The following is a 24,696-nucleotide window of genomic DNA, read 5'->3' on the forward strand; positions in this document are numbered from 1 at the left end:
GAGAGAGCTTAGAAATTGGGGGGCGGGGGGCTAGAGAAGGAGAGATGAGATATGCAAACCAGTGTTTATGTTTCCACTTTGAAGAGTCTAATCTCACTTAGGAAAAAATGAAATCCTGCCCACACTGGCCAGAGGCCTCTCATAACGAGGGCGATATCTGAGCAAAGCTGCGGAAACTCTGGCTCTAGTCCTCATGAAAACTGGGAGGCAGTGTATTATTAAAATACAAACATGAAAATACTTCACGCCATTTCATCAGCAGCATGGTCCCAAATGCAACATTCCCTTTACCAACCAAGTGTCAGGCCTGTGGCTTCAGTGCATCTGTCCTGCTAAGACCCTTCAAAGACAAGTGCAGAAGAGGGAGAGGAAACTTCTTTCCTTTTCAATGGCAGACAGTCCTTATAAGAAATTCTCTAGGGTTCTATGCTGACGACTTGTTCAGTTTGATTTGGGGCACTTTTTTAAACCGCCATTTGGCACTTCCTGTTCGGAGTTCTCAGGCACAGTGTGACAGAGTGAGCTTGGTGAGCCCTTCCCCATGCATGCGGTACAGCAGCTGGAACTCGGCAGGCAGCTGGTGGGACTCCTGCCACTTGGTGGTAAACTTGGTTCCTTTTTTGTCATAGTAATGGTAGGGAAGGTCTTCCCTCGTGTTGGGGTCAAATCCAAATGGCCAGAATCCATACAAGTGGATCTCTTCACATATTGCCGACGCAAGGGTGTACATGAGAATACCTGTGCTCAGCCGTTTGGGCGACAAATGCTTGTTTTTCCAGTACCTGTGGAACAATAAGTATAGGTCGATTCAGAGGCCAGGGCTGAAGGTTTTGATCAGAGAGGTCAGTATGACTGGGCCGTGGGGTCAATTTGTCCACGCAGCTTATGCAGGATTTGCTTTGACTCTATCTCTCAGACTACAGAACACCTCTGGGCAGGACTGGCTGCGTAATCTGTGAGACCATGTGCAAAATGAAAATGTGGGGCCTCATTTCAAAAATTGTTAAGAATTTCAAGAAGGCAGTTACAGATGATTCAACCGAATGCCATGCCTGTCTAAGAACGGGCTTCTGTGTGAGACACAGGTGGCATGTGGTTGAAACTGACCCTGCCTCTGGGCTGCCGTGGAGGGCATTGGCTCTGACCCAGTGGGGACACCACAGAGGCCCACCCATGAGAATGGTGAATACTTCTTGCACTCAAAGGGACCTTGGAAGTGGGGAGAGGATTGTTTATTCTAAAGGGACCTCCTGTGTCACCTTCTTACCCAAACCTAGAGAGTTAATCTTTCTTCTTGGGTTTGGAAAGATTGTGGACCTTATTTTTTATACCTTCTTGTAAAAAAAATCATATTCCTTGTTCCTTTGTCTTCTAACTAGGGGCCCCCAAATCCTTTAGCATGCCAGGACCTAATAAAAGTATTCACACACTTTATAAATCTTTTTTTAAAAAGGCCTAAATTATGGTTGTTGTTCCTTCCATACTTAGATAGTATTTTGAAGCCCTCCTTCCTACATGGCCAAGTATCCGAGACTGCTATGGTGTGTCTTTGTGTGTGTCATTGGCTGTGGAGGCACAATTAAACTGTCCATGAACTGGTTTCCTATGCCCTGTGTTTCCTTCACATTTTCATTGAAACTGTGTGTTTGGTTCAAGCCTGAGTGGCTGGGGGACACTATGGCTAAGTCTCTGGGCCTCTGAAGGGTAAACCACAAAGGCCAGTGTCCTAAAGCTTCTGAGCACAGAGTTCCTTCTTCACTGCTTGAAGGCTTTAAAGATAATCCTTTCTCATTGCAGTTGAAATGTAAATGTTCAGTCTTGCTTTTAATATTCTAACTTACGGAGTTTGGATGACTAGTGACAGTTCTTTTGGTACAGCTGGTCTTAGAGCAATAGGGGAGCAACATGGGGAGGTCAGAAGGTCACAGGAGAGGCCAGCTTCTCATCCTGGTCTGCCCCTTTTTGGGAAATGACATTGGGTAAATAACTCCTGTTCTTTGTACCTTAGTTAACTCATCTTTAAACTTAGGAGTTGGGCTATATTACCTCTTAAAAAGGTAATTATACAACCTGGGAAACTGGGACAGTCCCAGTTTTTGTCTGTTATCCTCCTTGTAATTATTAATAGTGTCCTTTCTCTCAAAGAAAAAGTTTCAGTTTGGACCATAAATGCTGGTGTCACCCTACCTGATAAATATGTATCAGTTTATTAGATGGCTGTTCCTCCTTCTATGAGAGGCCAGCTAAACAGACCGTAAGTTTTGAAGATTCTAGAGGACTACGTGATGAGATGAGTTCCCTGCTTTCACCAGGCCTCCCAGAGCGCACTCTAAATCAGTAACACCTGGGCAGTAGGTTCTGCCATTTGCGCTACCTGCATATGGAAAAATTAAGAGGTGAGGGGATTTCTTCAGATGATTTAAGGGGAAAAAAAATCCTACAATTAGTCATGCTTTGTAAAATGTCTCTGGATTCGTGGTTCCCAATTCTGACTGTATATTAGAATCATCTGGGGGGTTATTAAGACATCCCAAATGCCCGCCTCTACTCTCCTCTTCCACCAAAGTACATCAGAATTTCTTGGAGTAGAATCCAGGCAACAGTGTTTTCAAAAGTTATCCAAGTGATTCTAATGGACAGCCAGAGTTAAGACTCATTGGACTAGAGGAAAATATTGCATTTCTGGTCAATCTGTCCATCAAATTACAAGGGGTAACAATGAGCTCACAAAATCCTTTTCACATATTTTGGCACTCAAATCCAAATTACAGAGGCACATTATGCAATTTATGAGTTATCCAGGTGTTTGTTTAATTTTGAATATCTATTAAACACCCAAATATCAAATAAAAAGGAACATTTTAAGTCAATTGCACCTTTGAAAAAATGCTTGATTTGTCTAATTTAGCAATGGGTGTTAGTGCGACATAGCTATTCATTTAAAGAAAATTCTTGATCTGTGGTGATTTCCATGACTGCTCGGTGGGCTTACCACCAAGGTAGAGGGCAGGGAATAGAGAGGGGAGGCTGGCAACCCACCAGTCCTCACATTGGGCACTTGGTGATCAACTAGGGGTAGGAGATTGAACTTCTTACCTAGAACAATTCATTCATTTATTACAAAACAAAGGAGTTTGCCCTAAACTGCTAAGCTAGCCACAACAACTAACTAGTCAGACAGCTCCCACCCCCAAGGGATTACAATATTGATTTGCCATCTGGTGGGGTATGAGTTAAAGGCAATAAAATATACACACCTGTTGACATGTTGCATTATATTCCCAGGCCAAGCCAGTTGGACCTTTAACTGACCTCTGTGTTCAACAAAAAAGTCAACTAATGTCCTGGTAACAGTTGCTGAAGTGTGGAAGAAAAATGCAGGGATCCAAAGAATGGCCCCATCGAGCTTTTTTAAACTGAGGAAAAAGTTGTTACGGTCCTGAATGGTCAAAAGGTTGTTGTAATATTTTTCCAGGATGCTGGGGTTGAAGGTGGTAAGGTTGATTTTTCTTCCAACATCTCTTTGGAAAGCCTCCGTAGGGGCAAAATTGCAACGGAAAACAAAATCTGACTTATCTATTTCTTGTCCACACCGGCTCCCTGTCAGGATCCCACTATTTCCAACCACAGCACAGATATTATAATGCTTATTCACAATGGGCGACACATCTGGAAGCAGCGATCGGAAGTTATTGCTAATAGAGAAAACATATTTATGGTTGGAATAATCATAGTGCATCAGTTGTCCGATCCGAACACTATTCTTGGTCAAAGAAAAATTTTTTATTACATCGACATGCTGAAGAATTTCTTGCCTAAAATAAAAAGAAATTCATTAAATGTATCCCATTCAAAATTGATTTTCCATCTTATGTCTTATGCTGCCATTTCATTCAGACAAGAATCATTGGTACATTGAATCCAAGAAAGATTATACATTCATAATAATTGTGGTCTTTGAGGGGAGACTGTTTCAGAATCTACACACATGTTAATCTCTCAGTCAAGTTGTGGATGTAATCTGTTAAGACTTGTAAGTGTTGTAACTTACAGTTTTAACTGCCATTCTTTGGTTTCCTGCCGTACATGAAGAGTGTATTTGATTAAGGAGAAAGCATAGGCCAAACTGTGTCAGAAAATACAGGGAGACAATTTACACAGGCCCCAAAGAGCTCACCTTAATGTACAAACATTGGTGACTTAGAGTTTGTAACTAGGGACTACTTGTTTGCTATTGGACTGCACTGTTCAAGGAATATCAAATATCACTGGTGTCTAAGAGCCAAATAGATATGAGTCAATATAGTACTATCTATTATTAAAATATGAAAATGGTAATAGCAGTTGAATATTTAATAGAAATGAGATGATAATCTCATTAAGGTCCTTTGAATAATGAAAACAGGGATATATTTCTACTTGATTATATAGAAATACAGTTTAGTTGGAGATACCTAATCCTCAGGAAAAGAGGCTGTTGTAAATCCTGAAAAAGTGTGTTTATTCTAAGAATTCAGAGAATAAGCAAGGCAAGGGTGATTCTTAGCACTAATTTCAGATTGCTTTCATGTTGAACTTTAAAATTAAGCATCTCTTAAAGTCTCAGCTATTTAAAATATTTGAGAGACCAGTAACATGTTACTTTGCCAGTTTGAAGAAGTCACATTGAATTTTCTGTGTCTTTTGCATAAAAAGTAGCAGGACTGAAAATAAATGCTTTGCATATCATCACTTTACCTAGAATTTTATTTGTAAAAATTATTTCATTTGTCAAAGTATGGAGCAGCATAAACTGAAATGTCAGTTTTAATATAAAACTTCCAAAGTTACCTATACTGTTCTTGACAAGCTGTTACAAAGGTAAAGTAACTTTAAAATGATGCGAGGAAAATTAACTAAAGATGACCTAATACATGGATTTAAATGAGAGAAGTTTTGAGAAAGAAATATTGTTCTGGCTCATCATTTGGGTCATGTGGCTTAGTTTGGGGAGAATATTTTTATTGAATTAGAAATATGTTTTGGGAAAAGGTATAATGTGTTCTACTCATTAAAGTTTTCCAGGTTTTCTATAAAATTAATATTGGATTAAAAACCCAATAGTTTTAAAAACCGTTGTTTGCGGGTTTTAGAATTAATCAATTACTGTTATAGACTAATTCTAATTAACCAATATTTTAAAAGTTTTAATCATAATCACATGATTATGTCAAAAAAGTATGCCAACTTTTTAAGTAAACATTTTCATGACACTGTGGATATCTACTAATTTGTTTTCTGTCATTGAGTTAAAATAAAAAAGAGAGAGGGCAATAACTAGAAACACTATGTCCTAAACACAGTCCCCTAAATAGACAGGTAAAATAAGTATTTGAAGTAAGTATTCACACCCCTAATGAATACACTAGAGTGCCTACATTCCATTTAGTGGCATAATAATCCCACCCAGAAGGATGGAGATATGGCCTATCTGGGGTTGCTAGGAGTAGACTGGAACCCCCAGGGAGAATAAATAAATTTAAGTCTCATCCTTCTTCCCCATCTCAACCCCCCCAAAATCCCCAAACCAAAACCTCAACTGCTAATACCCCTGCCCCCCACCAGCTCCTTCAGGTATAAAGCATGCTGCCACAAGACAAGTGCGAAGAATGATGTTGGGTAGCTTTTATAATACATTAAAAGCTGTTATAGCTCAGTGAAAACAAACAGGCAAAACCAAAACAAAACCATACTTAAATATCCACATATATCTGGACCAAGACTTTCCCTAGTAATTTGACAGGGACGGATTATAGTATTTTCTGTGTGTTTCAGTGAGACACTACTTTATTTAAAAAATGAAAATGCATTGGATAGTGTTTTTACAATTAATTTTTTTTTTTTTTTTTAATAGATGGCTTGGGCAGTGATAGCCATACATGTTAACTGTAAATCATGGTGCCCAACTAAGCCCAAGTTAGGGGGACATTGGAAATAGCTTTTTTCTTCCATTCAGATTGGCCTTCTTGATGTTTGCTTTCTTTTTATTTATTGATTTATTTATTGATTTGATTTTTTGAGAGGGCACTGCATACATAAAGATGGGTTACCAGTCGGTCTTTGTACAGTCAGGCCAAGAAGGCAATGCAGATACATCTCAGGGTGGGAGACAGAACTTCGTTGTTTTGATTATTTTGTTTTCTTTTTTGAGCTCTAGCATTCAAAAACACCTTTTGGATCTTTGCCCCCTATCCTACCTTTGATGTAAAAATGCCGTCCGATTAAATGTCCACTTAGAAGGTTTCTCTTGGAGTTCATGGGTCAAAGAGTTCGTAATGGGCACAAATGACGGATTTAGAAACTTCAGCGCAAACTGTGACCTGGAGAGGAGTATGAGTACAGAGAGACAGGCGGGCCTCAGCTGGGGGAGCCACGGGAGCCATTAAAGGCCAGCCGGCTGGAGGCGGGGCAGCTGGCACTCGGACGGGCGCCCTCCCACCCCGCAGGCCCCTCGCGTTTGTTTCACCCTCTGCACCCCACACACACCCGGGAGGCAATAAAGAACGCAGGGAAATCCATCTCCATGGCCCATCTCTCCGGGTGGTGCGGGAGACCAGAAAATGGCCGTCTGCGGAGCGCAGGGGAGGGAGCAGCGCGCTGCTGGAGCCCGATGCGCAGTGAGGACCGTGGAGTCAGCACCTCGGACAGCGGCCCTCACCCCCGGGTTGGACCCACGCAGCCTCCGCTACCGGATGAATAGGTTTTTGGAGAAAAGGCGGAGGAAACCGGAGACCTAGGGGAAGGCTGGGGGGTGGGTCTTGCCTTAACCTCTTCCTTCCCGAGCTTAGGCTGATTTCATTTCCAGCTTTCTGACTGGGGATCCCCGGAAGCCACTGGCCAGCCCTGCTCTCCTGCCCAGGTGGGGCTGCTTCTAGGTTTTGCATCTCTGGCCTGACTTGGACCGCAGATTGCAGCTTGTATTTGCTACCTTCCCATCAGGGGGCCTTGCTGGAAGAGCTGCTAAAGGTCAAAGGTACAGGCAGGAGTTCCCCGTGAGTGCGCCAAGCCGCACCTGCCGCCTGCCCCTAGCCTAGTCCAGCCTTGCTCCGGGCAGTTACTTAGACCTGGGGCGAGGGTAGGCGCCCCTTAGGAGGGCGGGGGAATTACAGAAAAACTGGAGAAGCGGGGGTGCGGGGGTGGGGGGAGGGATGGCACCCTGGGTGAAAGGATCAAGGGGCTTGGTAAGAATAGACCCGCACGACATTTGATGGTATGGAGGGCGAGGGAGGGGAGTGGAGGGGTTTGCCAGGGGAGTGCAGCGCCTGCGCCATTAAATCGTATCTGGACCTCGCAGAGCCCAGCCTCGGAGTGAAGTCCCCAGACAGGCCCAGGGAAGGGCCCAGGGAAGGCGCTCACCTCACATGTCCATCTCCCGGTTCACCGCCCCCTCCCAAACACACACAGGGCCTTTCCTTCCCCCACTGTTCTTCTTACATCCTACCCCCATTTTGGAAATGGGGGAGGGGATGCCAAAGAATACAATAAATGCAATCACATCTATTAGTACACCGGAGCTGAGGGGATTTGGGTTAAAAAAATAAATAAAAGGGAGGAGGCGGGGAGAGAGGAGTGGAAGGACCACGCAATTTATGTTGCCCCAAGTGTCTCAGAAAACCCAAAACATCTCTCGTCGCCCTCCCCCCGCCCCATAAACCAGATGCCCCAGGGCACTCCGAGGCCCTTACTCACCGGAATCCCGCGTGGAACATGTACATTCGGGGCGCCCCCGGGCTGGCGTACTTGGAAGTGGTGAAGATGTTCTCCTTTTTCAGGGACACGTAGCTGATGAGTGATAAAATCAGCAGGGCAACGCTGAGCATGACCAGCCCCAGCACGCTGGCGACCCGGGCCATTTTGCAATTTCTCATCCCGGGCTGGGCTGGTATCAGGGACAGCGGGGAAATCGGTCCATTGAGCAGCCAGCAGCTTGCTGGCGTGTCAGTGTGTGTGAGTGTGTGTTTGCGCGCGCGTCAGCGTTGTGGCGGGGGAGGGGACCGGGCCGGGGAGCCACGGAGGCAAGTGGGAAGTGTGGGGGCGGGCTGGGAGCCAGAGAGAAGTGGGACCCCAAAGGCTGGGGCGAGCCGCGCGGGAGGCCGAGCAGGAAGATGGAGGGTCTGTGCTGCGGGCCGAGATGGAGCACGCAGCCCTGTGCGTCTCTGGCCGCAGGCTCAGGCTCCCCCGCGCGTTTCCAGCGAGGCTGCCATCTCCTCTGCCGCCTGCAAGATAAATGTGATTGGAATAATGTTACAGTTCGATCTAAGCACAGGATTTAATTAATGAACTCTAATCTCCCAAATAACCGGGGGAGGGGCGCGGGAGGAGCAGGAGAGGAAAAGAGTACCAGCGGTGGTGGAGGGAGAGGAATTGAAGCTGGAAGGCTGCATCCGGCTTCAACAGTCTCCTGCTGAGGGTGCAGGTGGGGAGCTGGCTGTGGGTAGATGGAGGTCCAAACTTAGTTTAATGGACCGCTTATTACTTTGTAAATATATCACAGAATAGGGAGACAAATAACTGGATTTGCTGCCCTGGAGGATACACACCAGCTGGGTGCTTCTGAGACGCAGAGACTAGCTGCAGGAAGACAGACATTTAAAAGCTTCTCTTTAAACGAACAGGCACTGCCCTAGGCCCCCTGGGGTAGCACCCTCCCCAGCACCCCAACAAGCAAGTCCTAACCAGCAGCTGGACGGACCTGACTTGTGAGTTATTGAAACCTTCTTGGAATTTTCCAGAAACTGTCATCTGCCTCCTATGCTCACTATGTACTCTGCTCTTCTCCAAAAGATGGGTAGTGCTTCATGCAGCTCTGGCTCCCCACATCCTCTGTCCAAAGCACAGTGGGTGGCCAGCAGGGCGTGGCCCTGAGTTCACCAGGCCGGGAGAAGGTCTCCCTGATTGAACTCTGCATTCTCCACTTTTCTGACTCATCCCTGTGGCCAGGCCTTGAGGATGGGCCACCTAATTTAGTCCTGAGAGGCCTAGAAGCTGAAGGCATTATAAATCTTGTCCATTATAAATGCAGAACTCTCTTTTGAAGGAGCGCAAGAACCACGTAAGAGAGGCTGTCCCTGTGGTTGGAAAGGAAGCTCATTGCCTAATGCTTTGTATTCCTTGACCTTCAGTTTGTTTCAGCATATTCATATGTTGCCTGTTTTAATATCCATTGGAAATAAAAATTAATCCATTTTCAGTCAGGCTGTTGCTCAGAGGCAAGCCACATGTTTCTTCATCTCTGTCCTTTGCAATTAGCTTGCGGCTTCCTCCCCCCTTGCTTTACTCTTGGCTTGGCCCTCTCAATGCCAGTCAATAAGCACGAACAAAAGAAGCTGGAGATGAGAAATAGGCCTTTGAGAGCCTTTTCCAAAAAAGCAAGTTAATAGTTTCCAAGTTGGTCATGATTTCTTTCTCTCCTGAACTTCTTGTCCTATTGGCTTTGGTGGAACTAACATTACGGTCTGTTTGTGGGCTATGAATCCCTCAAAGGCTATAAGCTCCTGCAGAGCCAAGGCCATGCCTTCTTCCCCGCTGTTTCTAGTACAGCCCAGCAACTCTCTCATTAGGGGGCGTGCTTAATAAATGCGCGGGCACCAGATGAGTTCCCGTGTGAAACACATCTCTCTGGTTATGGACAGCGACACACTGAGTGCAATCGTATGTTTCCAATGACAAAGGGAATCAGTCATTTTGTACCCACTGAAGACATTTTGTACAAAAACCAAAAAATGTGGGTCAAGAGGACACAAATAATCTTTCCCCCATGAGGCATTTTATTGTTTTAAAAATTTTAGAAAATGTCTGTACTTCTGTACATGATGAATACTTGAACCATATTTTTGAATAATTATTATAGTTTTTTAAAAAGATCATATGAATATAGTATAAAATGCTAAAAGGTGTAAGATCTTTTGGGAATTGTCTTGGAATTACATGCACTGGGAAAACCTTCCTTGAAAAAGAAGTCAGGGAACAAGCCCAGGGTAATGGTTACATCTTGAGGCTCTGGAGCCAGCAGACTTGATTTCAAAAGCTTCCTCTGGCATCCACGGGCCATGTGACCTTGGGTAAGTTGTCACCCTCTCTCTGCGTTAGGTTCCTCATCTGCAGAACCAGAATAAAACCTCCCAGGGGTTGGGGGAAGATTAAAGAAGGCATGTAAAGACCTTGGCTCAGCTCCTGGCCTGTATTAAGCAGTTAATAAATACGAGCTAAATAGCTAGGGCAAGTGTTTAGTGTCTTTCTCTGTCTTATGCATGTTCCACTACAAAATGCATAGGAAGGGTTGTACTTGGTGAGGCATTTTCCTGCAGAAAACGGCAAAGATAAACAAGCTCTTCAGTTCCCCTTATAAAACAGTGTTAGAGGCTTTCTTGGGACCAATGATATGGACTCATTCTGCCTGGATTTAAAAATTTATATATTATGCTTAGCACACCTCCGTGAACCACTGAAGGAAAGTCCTACTAGAGTAATTCCCATATTGCATGTGGGTCACAGAAAGTCATATGATGTAAAGGAACTAAACTGGCCAGAAAATAAACAGGCAGGCAGGAATCCTTACCACAGGTGCCAGGCCTAGAGGTGAAAGTCGATTGCTCAGTAATTACCATACGGAAAAGTCCAGGGGATGGTGCTGCAAATAACAACTGCAGGGGCTGGATAGGGGGCTCTTTATGCCTGGGGTCATAGGTACTTAGTACATTAAAAACTAATTGTGGCGTCTTTTTAAAAAAGTCACCAAATTAGACCTGTACAAGAGTATAGGAGGGTGAAAAGAAGAAATACAGAAATGAAAGCTCCCTCTGATGTAATGTTTTCTAGGGGAGTTGTTATTTTGGACACAGTACTTCCTATCTCCCACCCCCATGAGTGCCCATCCTTTGCAAACATGGCTCTGTTGACGTGTGTAGCCCCTTACCAACCAAAAGTAACTTCCCCATATGGATGGGAAAGGCTGGGAAGGATGGTGTCTTTTGTGAAAGCAGCCTGCTTCATTCATTTATTTCTGTTTTCTTTCATCAATGTATTAAATAAAGTGCACTGGTTATCAGGCACTGTGATGAGTAGATACAGCGGCTATAAAATCACCCTTGGCCTCATCCTGCTTCTGGTCTTGTGGGGGAGTGAAGAGTAAGTAGCTGGTGGTCCTATGTGAGGAGCTCAGCAATAGAAGGCTGAGCAAACCGGGAATGAACTCTGCGGGGTTCTTCATGGAGGGCAACATCTGAGCTAGGGTTTAAAGGACGAGTAGGATTCATTAGGTAAGAAAGTTGGAAACGGATATTCCAAATAGAGGGGAGACTAGGAGACGGGGAAGGCAATGGCGGTCTTCGGGAAGAGCATGAGGCATGAGGTGACTGCCCCAAAAGAAGAGCCTGAAAAGGAAGCTGGGGTCAGATTGTGAAGGGTCCCGGAAGACATGCTAAGGAGATGGCTGTGTTGTCTAGGAGTGCTGCTCAGATCATCCAGCATTTATAGAGAGGCTCCATCTGATTGCACTGATTGGATGCAGGAGCAGCTGGAGTCAGGCCCACAGGGGGATGGAAACGGTAGCTGCTCTTGTGCATGTCAGCTGATGCAGCCCGTGGCTCACCCTCCTGTCCACGTGTTAGAAGCCCCAGTGTGCTTTAATCTATCAACGGACGAGTTGGCTACTTTCTGTTATGAGACACTCCCAAATAAGGCATCGGGGGTTGACTTTTGGAAGGACAAGTGACCCCTCTTTGATGACACAGAGATCATAATCCAGTGAGCTCACGGGGAGTCTCCCGGGAAGCTGCTCTTTGGCCACATGTGACTGGAGTTTTTTCTGCACATTATTGCCTGACTTCTTAGTTTCTGGTAGACCTAACAATGGCCACAGAGGAAAGATCTTGGAATCCTCTGGGTCTCTACCTCCTGCTCCTCACAGAAGATAAATACTTTATGAGTTCAGAGGTTGGAAAAGCCATTGTGGTCTAAGAAAGCTTCACAAAAGCTCTCAGATGAAACTGAGGCTAGAAAGATGCACAGAAGTGTCCAGAGATGGAGATGGGCAAGGCGAGCAGGGACAAGCAGGCTGAACAAAGAGGTGCAGGTAGAAGCGGGAGAGGCATGTTGAGGCCAGCAACTGGATAAGCCCCGCTGGAGTAAAGTGAAAATGGCCGACGTGCAGAGAGCTCTTATGGGCAGGTGCTTTTTATACATTATTGGTAATCTCTGCCCTGATCTGGTGATGGAGGCAAAATTATCCTCACTTTATAGTTGAAGAAACTGATGTTACAGATTTGCTCAAGGGAAAGCCTCCTTAAAGCCTACTGTTTCCACCTTCGCATACTGCTTGTGAGCAGGCCCTAAGACAGAGAGCTGGAAATGTGTGTGTGCCTGGGAAGCTGGAAAGCATCATCATTGGCCGTGAGAACCACTTAACAGTACTGATGATGATGACGTCACTTCACGTTCATTGCATACCTGCTATGTGTCGGGCGTTATACTAGGCATTTTACATAACTGAGCTCATTCAACCTCTGTTTCATCCCTCTGAGGATATGAGGACTGCTACCATTTCAAGAAATAAAAATTGAAGCTCGGGGAGGTTAAGTAACTTGCAAGGTGACTTCAGCGTGTTCCATTGGCATTCCAGGATCCAGTGGAACAGGGGCTTCCATCTTCTTCGTTCGTCATCGTAGGGTTACTGAGGAATAGAGTGCACACTAACCTCTTTGAAAAAGCTATTTACTCACAAGTGGGGAGAGGTAGAGACAACAAGAAAAAGACGTCTGAAAAGCAGTGGACTTTTCTGGTGCTGGGAGCATGCTGGGTAGGGCTGGGGCCTGGCCCGCCACCCTGTGGGCACAGGCAGGAGACAGCATCTTGCCTTCATTGTGTCACTTAGCGCCAGCACAGCTCCCAGCACAGCTGATGCTCAGTGTGGAAAGAAGGCAGGGAACTTCTGTACGTTGTACCAGAGGTCCAGGCCTGGGAGAAGGTCAGTCTCTAGGACTGACTGACTGGAGAGAGAGATCATTTAGCTCAGCTGGGATGCCTGAGTTGGCTTGCCTGTTGAAGAGACCACGTTTAATTAAATTCACTGGTTAGGTAAGCTCGATTAATATGAACACATGCACATAGTACAAATATAAAGCACAGGAGGGATGCACTTCAAACAGTAAAGCTCCTTCTCATCTTTATCTCTGTAGAGACAGCCACTGTTGGCTGCTGTTCTGAAATACCCTGTGCACTCACCGGCATAGGAATATGTATTCATTTTTTAAACATAAATCCTGAGACCAGTTGAAAGTGATATTTATTTCAAGGCTTTTGTCTGCATCTTTATAAAAGACATTTGCATAATTTAACATTTCAGATGTTTGCAATGATTATGTTTTCGAGGAGCTGAGGAATTATTCATTTTGCACCTACAGACCATCGCTTTCCTTAAAGCTCAGTGAGGCATTTCTGTGTGAAAGGAATATAAGAACTTCAAATAGGCTTTTCTTCATTGAATAAATAAAACATATTTGGAAAGACATCTTAAGGTTATTTGCAGCCCAGTCCCTTGGAAATGGTTTGGAAGGAGCTGTTATGTTCAGTTGTGTTAATCTCTTGAGTCCTTGCATAGAATTCTGACTTTTCAAATGTTTGCAGCAATTACTTTTCTAGAAGCTAAGGTATTATACATGGAGAAGCTACTTGAAAAATAATCTTGCCGTTAAGTTTTAAGGTATTTTATGTCTATTGTGTCCCTTTATTGCACTGATGGCGGGTGTAGGAAATCACCTCGGTGACAGCTGGTGCAGTGACAGTGCCTGGGTACCCCCAGGGGAGGTGTTTTAAAAAGAAATCTAATTTTGGCCTTCATCCTGAGTTTTTTTTGGCAATTTTTGTCCCTTTTACTTCTGAAACTGTAATTGGCAACAACATATCTTTGAGAGCAGGGGAAAAAAACCCACTTTTTGTATATTATAACCAAAAAATGGTAAAATTTCCATGTAATTTTAAAGATTGCACCGCTGCTTGCTGATTTATTGGTGAGTGCTGCTTCCCCAGAGGAAATGGTAGGAACTGTTGAAGGATGGACTGATAAGGATCCCCTGCCCTGGCTCTTGACCCCACCCCCCCAATTATAAGCCCACACCCTTGCCTGAAGCGTCTCGTATTCTGTTTCCGGGGAGTTCACAGGGATGAGTCTTCACTGGACTTCCCTGTATTGAACAACTTAGACTCAGTGTGTGAGGGGAGAGATTGAGCTCCCCCTTGTTTCCGACCATGGACTCCCATGTTCTGTATCAAGTCATGTTCACAATAGTGCTGTATGACAGTATTTTATTCATTTCTATAGATATAGGAACAAGGAACTTGGGGAGATTAAATAACTTGGACAAGTTCACAACAGGTATTTAAAAAATGAACGTAGGCCCCAATGGCTGCAGTTATTTCTCTTTTCCCAAATCTTGGTGACTCCCATGCTGGAAGTGTGGGTTCTCCATATGGGGGCATGAGAGATGCTTCTTTGAAGTGGATGTTTCTCATTTAAAAGGCCAAGGATGTGGTACCCACCTTGGCTTCTGGGCCTCTTTCTCCTCATGGTTAGCTTTTTTACAAGGATGTTTGAACACAGGATAGTGACTTTTCCGTAGACGAGAGGATTGATGTAACCTTGTGAAGAATCCTTTATATCTTAGTTTCAAAATCCTATTTTGTTCTGTTTTATAGTTGTACATGCAAGAGGGTCTAAGTCCTGTTGGAGGTGGTGGAAGATGAGGGGGTGTCTGACCTTGGGTGTCTGTATTTCTGTTTTGAGGAGGACAGTTTTGAAGCAAGTTTTTCCTCAGTGGAGAGTATCTTAGGAGTTGCAGGCAGATCAAGAATGTCATTAGCACTTTCTCCCTGATAGAAACTGGAGTAGAAGGAGCCAGGCAGGCTCAGAGGCGAGAGAAGGGTAACTGATCCGCCCCATGATATCTCTGATGCTAACACGCCAGTTACCTGACACCTGGCTCAGTTCCTCTGGAGAAGTTCGCTCATCTTTTTATTCTTGTTCCGAGTTCAAGCTGCTTATTAGAAAAAAAGAAACTCAGCCATTATGTACATTATCTCCTTGACAAAGAATTACATTTCTCGTATTTTTACTGAAGGGAAAAGCATCAAACAGAGGTGAGTTGGGAGCATGTTGGAATACTCCTGTTCACATCTGTGACCATCAGTGATTAAAGAAGGCCTCCTTGTTGGAACCTGGTCACCACCAGTAGGTACCACTGCTCACCTGCGGGCAGGTGCTACCTCCCGGGCTCTCAGAGTGTGGAAGATGGAGAGCATCGCTGCTCTTTTGCAGACCTGGCATGATATATTGTATATAAATAGGCATATCTGGGTACCTAAAGTAGTTCCCGAGGTGGTCACTGAATTCTATTGCTGGTTTTGGCTCAGATCTTGGACCAGCTCCTTCCCCATCTGCCAGGGGAATTAGGCATTTGTGATCCTGCAATATCGTCTGCACTCACAGGCATCTTAATCTCTCCTCTGCTTTCCCCGTTTGCTGTGACAATTAGGATTGGCAAGTCAACGGGGACCTTATAACATTAAACTTACTTTTTAACATTCATAGGAGCATCCTTCAATGTTGGACGGCCGTGTGCTTAGCAATTTCAGGTAGGCTTTGCAAGGCTTGGGAAACAGCAACTATTACAGACCCTGCACAAGGCTGGCGGTGAAAGAGCTCGGGTCGCCAACAGCATTAGATCGTGGCTGTGAGCGCTTATCAAAGGGCTCCCTCTTTGTGAGCTCAGCGTGGCAAGGGATGCTGGTTCCGCATAGGTCTTTACAGCTGATCATCACTATCTTTAGGGCCATCGTCGGGAAAAAGAACTGACAGCCGTATAAATCTTCCGTTTTTATAGCACTTCAATCTTTTTTCAAAGTACCCTCACATCTATTATCCCATCTTGACCTCTCAAGGAAGCGGAGAGTTGGGCACAGCAAGCATTTCTATCCTGATTTCACAGATAAGACACAAGGAGGTTAAATCACACAGCAGGGCTGTAGACTGAGGCTAAACATCTATGTCTGATGTTAAGACTGCTAGTCTACTAAAAAAAAAAAGACCCTCCTTTTTTATTCTCTGCAATCCAGCTTCTATTGCTGAAATTGCTTTATTGAAAGCAATGTTTCTCAACTCTAACTGCACATTTAAGTCACCCAGGCAACTAAAAAAATGATGCTGGTGCCCAGGCTCCGTCCCAGGCCAATTGCATCAGGCATCTCTGTGTCTTTTTTTTTTTTTTTTTCTGTGTGAATAGTTAACTTATTAAGATTTATTAACCTTTCTATATTTCCCCCTTTTTCTGATTTCTGTGAGATAGAATCCAAATAGTCTCAGGCACTTGCATGTCTTAAGCCTCCTCAGGTGATTCTTACACACGGTGTGGACCAAAAACCAATGCTAGAAGCAGACCAATGGCCACCTCATGTCAACTTCAATGGCCTTTTCTAAGCTTCTTGCCTGGACCCTGGACATTAATTCCTTCTTCTTCTTCTTCCTTTTTAAAAGATTTTATTTATTTATTTAGGATAGAGGGAAAGGGAGGGAGAAAGAGAGAGAGAAAAACAGCGATGTGAGAGAGAGACATTGATTCGTTGCCTCTTGCCCATGCCCCTGGGACCCAACTTGCCACTGAGGCATGTGCCCTGCCTGGGAATGGAGCCAGTGGCTTTGCAGGACTAGGCCTAACCACCTGAGCCTCACTGGGCAGGGCAAGTCCTTTTTATTTAAACTCACTCCTCTTTTGGCTTCCATGAAATGACACTCTCGGTTCCCTATTGTTCTCTGATGGTTCCCTCCCTGTCTTATTTTCTTCTTCGCCATCTTTTGTCTTCCCAGTGTACATGACTTCCACCTTGTTCTTTTCTCTGCCTGCTCGCACAAGGTACAGGGAATGCTGTGGGAGGCTGGGCAAAGGGTCATTTATTTAGAAGGGCTTGGACATCAGAGTGTAAGCCAAGTAAGAGCAGAGACTTTCTCCTGATCACTGCTGCAGCTCCAGAACCGCGGATAGTTCTAGAACCTATCAATAACGGGATGAACGATCACATCTGCCTGACTGAATCTCATATCCGTGTACAGCCCCGACCTGCATGCACTCCAGTCTTGCCCCTCTAACACCATCTCTGAGATGTGCCACCATCGCCTCAAACCAAACCTGTTCAGAACTTAGCAGAGCATCTTCCTTCCTCCTACAGAATAGTCGTAAATGTTTTCCAACCCTCTCACTGCTTCCAATAGCTTTATCTTTCCCATCCTGTAAATCAGCTTTGAATCTTCTTTTTCCTGTGCCCAGGTTAGCACCATGGTCTCCCCATTGGGCTGAAACTGCCCAGCCCTTGGCCTCTGGGGGCAGCCGTGTTGGCTGTGCTGTGGGCACTGACTGGACTGGGAGTGGGTCCACCATCCACTGGCCGTTTTCCCAGAGAAAGGCTCTTAGCTGCCTTGGAACACAGAGGGGGGACGTGGAGAGCACTGACTGGCAGAAATGGAGGGCATGCCTGAGTGACCCAGGGAGTCAGCTTGCTCGGACACGGAATGGCTTTCTAGATTGGCTTTAGAGCAATGCAGTTTTTCTTAAGGTCGCCAGCATGAGACTGTTCTGTCAACACTCATCCATAATCAATTATATCAATGTTAGTACTCATATTTCTCCTTTGAAAAGAGTATATTTTTCTCAATTTGTTTTTTTGGTTTTTGTATCTTTTAACCAAGGTCCTACCCACTTCACGCCTGAACCAGCTCCTAACTTGCTAGCATTCCCCCAAAGCATCTTGAGCTCACCTGGATACTATGCTTTTCCTATGCTGTGCCCACGCAGCATGCCGTGCCCCGGTGGTCCGGTGGCGAGTGACACAGGCAAGTCGGTAGCCCTTGTACTTGTGCGCTGGGCCCTCTCTGCCCTGGTCTGCTCAAGGGCATTGCTTCAGCATGTCCCTCCTGCACCATCAAATTGCTGTTTTCTCCTACCTCACTCCCAACAGTCTTCCAACATACTTTTATTTCTTCTTGGACTCCCATTTTCTCCTTTAGCGACCACCCTAACTTTCTCTTTTTTTAGAACACAGCTCCTCAAAAGAATTGTCTATTCTTTTAAAAAAATTGAGTGAGGAATAATCGACAAGTATAATTAAGTATACAGTGTGATGATTTGACATACATATTTGTTTCAGAGTAATTACCAAGATCAAGATAATGAACATACCCCTAACTTCACATAGTTAACGTGGCCATTTTTTTCACATGCGGTGAGCGTGCTTCAGGTCTCCTCTTAGCACCTTGTAAGTACCCTACTGTGTCGTGAATACACAGTGTAGTTAACAGTGTGGTATGGTGTACTTGAAAGAGTTGTCTATTCTTGCTGTATCCAACTCTCCCCAGAATGCACTCTAACCAGGCTTCTGTCTGTACCTTCCGCAGGACCCACTCCTGCCAGCATCACCAGTGACTTCCCTGTTGCTAAGTCTCATGGTCCGTCTTCACCCTCAAGCTTACTGGACTATCAGCATCACTCAGTGCAGGCGATCACTCCCTTCTTGGAACATGTCTTTTGATTCGGGGACTTCATGCTCCTGTGAGTGTTCTTCCTCCCTCGCTGTTAGTTTCTTTTTAATTCTTTGCTGGATTTCCCTCCTCTTCCGAAACCCTCAGCATCACTGATATGCTTTATTACCTTAAGTCTGGAGACACTGAGCCCCTCTGCTGGCAGTCTCCTTTCCCCCTGTCCCATGTGGCCATGTCCTGCCTGTCCTTTGGAGACCAGCTCAAACCGTGCCATCTCCCAGCTCTCCTGGCGTTTTCCCAGGGTCCCTGACTTCTCTTCCTATCCAGCTGCCACGAGTCAGAGCCATGCGTGTACCCTTCCCACCAATGGAGGAGATGGAGTGCTTCAGAGAGCATGCTCCCCACCTGGCTCTTCCTGATACTTCCTGTATTTCCCAGTGCCCAACACAGTGCCAGGCACACGGCTGTCACGTAGGCGCTTCGAATTGTCATGGAATGTGTAGGCTGATCCTTTAAGTTTGAGGGCAAGGGTTAATCTGCTCATCTCTTTTTCCCACCCTCAGATATATTCATCCAAGTGACAAAGACATTCACATTGTGAGCTGGCACCTATGAGATGGATGGCCGAGCAGAGGTGTGGCACCCCCAGCAAAGTTTAAGGAACAACCAAAAGATAATAGACAGCGAGGCTTACAATGTGGCCTCTGAAGTGGGCTCTATCTGATGATTGGCTGGACTGGAGAATAAACATTAGACCTTCCAGTTGGTTTTAGCTTTCAGCTCATCCTTTGAAAATGCCTACATTTGTGTTTGCTTAATAATACACAAAGATACGGGTAAAGTTAATATAATTTAGACATTCTTAAATGTACATATATTGGGAGAGCATCTAAAACTTTTACTAATAGAGATGAATGAAAAAACTAGGGAGACCATTGATTTCGAGAGATTCTTGGCTGGCACCATTGGTGTCATGGAAACCCCTGGGGTGCCACTATTGGAATAGAGGGGAAATGAAACAGTTATTCTAAGTCAGCAATGATTCGAGCAAGGGTTTTACAAAATCAGCCAATAGCTGAGGGACCCAGTCAAGTGGATTTCCTCCTCCCTGTAGAGGGGGTCAGCTCTTGATTGGGCGAGGACCAGCTTTACGTGGGAGGGGCTGAACACCTTGGTGCCCCCGTGGAGACAACCCACACAGCTGCTGGGGCTGGCTGCCTGCAAACACATCCCTTCTGCCAGACCTTTTCTGGTGACATCCCAGTTTTTAAATTGTCCTTTTGCTGCTCTGCTCATCACCCTCACCCACCCTACAGCACTTTTTTTCTTTCCAGCTGCCCTCAGTGTTCTTTTTGGCTGTACCTCCCTAGGTGCGAATGTTGAGATGAGGAGCCTAGCCAGGGTGGCCTGATCTGACACTGTCCCCCAGGGCACTGAATTTTGGGATATAGTGTCAGATATGACCCCCTCTCCTCACTGGTGCTGGGAAGTGGGGTTCAGAGGACTGCAACAGAAAGTCCTCCTCTGAGGCACAGGGATGTGTCTCGGCTGAAGAAGCTGCCAATGCTGCTGACCCTGAGAGACAGCCAAGTATAGATCCAGCAGTGACAACTGGAGGAGCCCCCAAGTTGGAGACCAGAAGCAGGTTGAGAGCAAGCACAGAGGGTGGGGAGGAGGGGTCCTGAGAGATCCCTGGCCTCCCTAACCCGGCTGCACCCTCTGTGGTGGGCGTTATATATGTTAGAGGTACATAAGGCCAAGAGATGGGGCAAAGATATTTACGCTCCAGTAAATATGAAAGCGTATGGAATAAGGTACAAAAACAACACACATCACTAAGGTGAAAACATTTTTGCTACAGATTCTTCTATGCCTCTTCCCAGACCCCAGAGGATTTGCCCTCCTTGTTGTCTGCTTGTGGGAAGGGCTGTACCAGATCACCTGCCTGCGGGTCTTGGGCCAGAGGCAGAGGAGACAGCCCCCTGGGTCGGCTGCCTGGCCCCCCACCCAGCATCTGGGCCGGGAGCAGAGCCTGCCCATTGCAGTCCCACTGGGGCAATCCGATAGCACCCAGGTGTGAGGTTTCAGTGTCACTTCCCTCGGCACACAGTTCTTGCTTCTGGGTGTCACTTGCTCAGGATGCTGGAACTAGGGAGAATTTTCCACCGTCAGAGCCAGGGCCTTTGCTGGGGGAGGGGCAGGCTCCTTTGGACTCAGTCAGGGCTTCTCCCTGTGGGTCTGAGTAGAGGGGCCCCTGCCTGTGTGGTGGAATCGCTGGAGGTTAGCGCAGCAAGGACCTGCTAACCTTTCTGCAAGTTCAATGAGCATATTTTTGTAGAAAATGTTCTCTTTGTATCTCTAGCCCCGTCTCTCTCTGAGAGCTTTTGTGACTTTATCTTTAGTGCCCTGCAGTTTTACTATGCTGGGTCTAAGTGGGGCTTTGTCTTTGTTTCTTCTGCGTGGCACTTGGTGTGCACGCTCAGTCTGAGGACACGTCACCTCTCATCAATTCTTAGCCGTTTCCTCTTTGAATAGTACCCTGACAACGTTCCTCAGTTTTCTTCTTCTAGAAGTCTAATTACATGTATGTTGAAGTCTTTCAGTCTATCCTCTATGTTTAACTATTTTTTAAAATTTTAAATTGAGGCAAAATTTATACACAGAGAAATGCATAGATCTCAAATATACACTTTGATAAATGTATGCACCTGTGTACCCATGACCTCAGTCAAGATTAAGAACATTTCTGTCACCAAGAACATTCTCTTATGTCTCATTCTAGTTAATTCCCGACTCTCACAGACAACTCTTCTGATCTTCCTTGGTATATAACAGATTTTGTGTTCTTGAACTTCTTACAAATGGCATCACACAGAATACAGTTTTTTTTGTCTGTTCTCTTTCACTCAGAATATTTTTGAGATTCAGTCATGTTGTTGTATGTACCAGTAACACTTCTTTTTTCAGTAGAGCAATATTTCATTGTAGAAAGATACCAGAATTTGGTTAATCTCTTTTCCTGAATCATTGGGGGTGGGGGGATGGGATCTATTCTGTTGACTGCTTTTTTTTCCTTAAATATGAGTCACATAAAATCAGGAAAAAAATAATTGAAGTCCATACTGTGCCACTTATGCCTCTTAATTCCACACTACTTACCCCCTGTTAGTACCCAGCCTTCTCTTACTCAGCTCTTGAGTCTCTCCATTTATCTTCCCTGTACCTAGCTGGGAAGAGATATGATTACATAATTCACTCACGCTAAATGCTGGGGACTGTGGTAGATAGAATAATGCCATCCCCCAGCTGTCCATATCCTAATCCCTAGCATTTGTGAGTCTGTTATCTTCCAAGGCAAAAATAACTTTGAAGATATGATTAATTTAGGAATTTGAAATGGGAAGATTATCCTGGGTATTGGGGGAAGTCCAATGGAATCACAAGGATCCTCATAAGAGGGAGTCAGGGGCATAAAAGACAGAGAAGGACACGCGACAGAGGGAGCAGAGTCAGAACAGATGATGTGATGATGGAAGCAGAGAGACAGACAGACAGAGGTTGGAAGGTGCTATGCTGTGGCTTGTAAAAGGGAGGAAGATGGCCGTGAGTCAAGAAGGAAGTGAGAAAGTGAACCCCTTCCTAGAGCCTCCAGAAAGAATGCAGCTGTGCTGATCCATTTTCAACTTCTGATCTCCAGGACTCTGGGAGACTGAGTCTGTGTTGATTTTAAGTCATGTTTTGGGTAGTCCGTTATGGCAGCAATAGGAAACTAGGACAGGGCCTGACCTCCCTAGAAATGTTTGGAATCTAAAATGGGCCCCAAGGAGAAGGGCGTCACTTAACTCAGATGCACGGCTCTGTTAAGGTGGGATCTCAGCCATGCAGGGGCTGCAGAACTCACCCACGAGGCAGTCACATGTTCTTCATGTGCTGCAATGCCTCACTTCTTTCATCAATGCCTTGCTCTGGAGGAAGCTTTCTCTAAGCAGGCTTTTTCCATTATGCTATTGAGCTGGGAGGGTGCTAGGAGTAGGTTTTAATTTACTAGAGTCAGGATAGATACAGTGAAGGGAACAGGGTGTAAAAATACATGAGGTTCTCAGCCTACAGGCTGCCTCCAGCTTATGGGGCCCTGGGCACCATGGAGGAGATGCTGGCTTGGTGGAAGGAGACACCCAAATCCATGGCTTGGTGCAACGAGGTCTTGACCTTCAGTCCTACAGAATTAGCAAGGTCATGTGGCAGCTCCTGTAACAAATTGTACAGAGGAACAAGTTGCAGTAAGAAACAAAGGTGATTTTGCTTCCGATTCTTCAGAGATCGCAATATGTCAGCAGCCTCCAGAGAGGCTGAAAGTAAATGAATCAGTGCTAGAAAGTGAAGGATACTGTCCGCACTGAATGGTGAAAAGGACTCCTGAACAGTATGTGCATTGATTTTTTTCTGTAATTGACACAGCATCTTGCTTTGCCTTCAGGCTTCAGAAGGAGAAAATGGGGAGTCCCTGTACACAGCTTCCTTGGGTTGGGATTTAATAAGAAAATTCCCCCGAATGAGCTTCTTTCCCTCCATTTCTCTTTCTCTTTGTGTCTTTACTCTCTCCCTCTTTTCTCCTGGTTTCTCCCATTTCTTCCTCCTGCCCCTCCCAGTATTCAGTGTCTCTTTCTGCCCCCCAAACACACTCCCTTCTGTACAAATAAAAGCTTAGGCAGCACATACCATACTATGGGTAGCCTATTTTTGCTGGATGTAACATGAAGGACCTTCAGAAGGAAAGAAAGAAAAAAAAAAGCAGGTTCTGTCTTTCACATTGGCTTAAATCTCATTCAGTCAGAAGCTCAATATATTTCTATGGCAAATACACCTCTCATAGTTGCCCTATCTAAGAACTGTCCTCTGGGCTAAGATGCAGGGAGGAGACCTGGGCTTCCTTTCGGGGGCGCCCGGGGGTCCACCTTGTAGGAGGGGGAAGGATCACTTCCTCATTCAAGCGGGCAGCCCCCTGGCCCCAGGGGGCATAGCCTGGTTACCAGCAACATAGCTGGTTGTGGGTTTCACCCATGGGAAAAGCAGAGGTGGAGTGCTGTTTCCCACTCAAAGCTGGCTTGATAAGGTCTGGGAGAAAAAGAGGGAGCCCCTACGCCAAAGAGGATTGCTGTCTGCGGATTTATCAGCAGTGGCTGGGACACGCCCAAGGAAAACAGGGTTTGGTGCCAGAGAAGGGAGATCACCTGATAATATATCTTGGTACCGGCCATGCTTGCTCATGGGTGCTCAGGCAGATGGGAGAGCATTTGAGACATTCTAGCATGAACATGTTACATTCAGCCAAAAGTTACTTAAATTAAAATGAACCCGGGGGGGGGGGGTTGTTGTTTTTAAAAGTAAGGTTCAGCACTGACTGGTGTGGCTTTGTTGGTTGGGTGTCATCCCGCAAAGTGAAAGGTCACCAGTTCGGTTCCTGGTCAGGGCACATGTCTGGTTTGTGGGTTTGGTCCCCAGTCGGAATGGATACAACCAACTGATGTTTCTCTCTCACACTGATGATTTTCCCCCTCTCTTTCTCCCCCACTTCCCCCCCTCTCTAAAAAAAATAAATAAGTAAAATCTTAGAAAATGTTGGCTTCAAATTTGCCTTTGTGAACCATATTCATTCATTTAATAAATATTTATAAAGTTCCTGCTACATGTCAGACACTGTGAATAGAATGCTCAGCAACAAATCAGACTGAATGTCCTCTCATGCCAGTGTGGTAGGTGCTTTGGAGGAGAGGCGGTTGGGTCACCAGAGGGATACAGAGGGAGGTCAGGGAGCAGGGCCCTGAGGACGTGGTGACTCTATGCTGGGAGCTGAAATCTGCAGGAAGAGTAGGAAGGGGAAGGGAATGAGTGTCCAAGAGAAAAGAGGAGGCGTGTACAAAGGTCCTCTGGCATGGTGGCTTTGAGGAAGTAAAAGAAAACCAGCTGGTTATACAGAGCTGAGGGTGGGGAGGATGGTTAGAATAAAGTTGTAGAGTAGGGTCCAGGCTGTGTTAACAGTTTTGGTTTTTATCTCAAAGCATTTGGAGGTTTTTAAAAAGAAAAATTTTTAAAGATTCTATTTATTCACTTTTAGAGAGAGGGCAAGGGAGGGAGAA

At 45.4% G+C, this 24,696-nt stretch overlaps 1 protein-coding gene and 1 long non-coding RNA gene across 2 annotated transcripts in view; one reads left to right on the top strand and one right to left on the bottom strand.

Annotated features, from left to right (window-relative positions):
* LOC150002524 (uncharacterized) overlaps nucleotides 1-19,226 on the top strand; it is a 66,275-nt gene extending 47,049 nt beyond the window's left edge. Inside the window, exons 3-4 of the long non-coding RNA XR_016512621.1 lie at nucleotides 18,476-18,629; nucleotides 19,123-19,226. This is a non-coding gene — a long non-coding RNA (uncharacterized LOC150002524). The remainder of the gene's footprint in view (nucleotides 1-18,475; nucleotides 18,630-19,122) is intronic.
* Nucleotides 69-7,963, bottom strand: ST8SIA3 (ST8 alpha-N-acetyl-neuraminide alpha-2,8-sialyltransferase 3). Its single transcript, XM_090285081.1, has 4 exons — nucleotides 7,729-7,963; nucleotides 6,237-6,359; nucleotides 3,258-3,815; nucleotides 69-782 (listed from the first exon to the last, which is right to left on the bottom strand). Exons 1-4 carry the CDS (start codon nucleotides 7,905-7,907, stop codon nucleotides 500-502), a joined length of 1,143 nt encoding a protein of 380 aa, XP_090141207.1. The 5' UTR covers nucleotides 7,908-7,963; the 3' UTR covers nucleotides 69-499.
* Nucleotides 19,227-24,696: the final 5,470 nt, after the last annotated feature.

The sequence above is a fragment of the Furipterus horrens genome, unplaced genomic scaffold, assembly GCF_987537825.1.
Source record: "Furipterus horrens unplaced genomic scaffold, mFurHor1.1.pri manual_scaffold_8, whole genome shotgun sequence".
NCBI classification, from domain to species: domain Eukaryota; kingdom Metazoa; phylum Chordata; class Mammalia; order Chiroptera; family Furipteridae; genus Furipterus; species Furipterus horrens.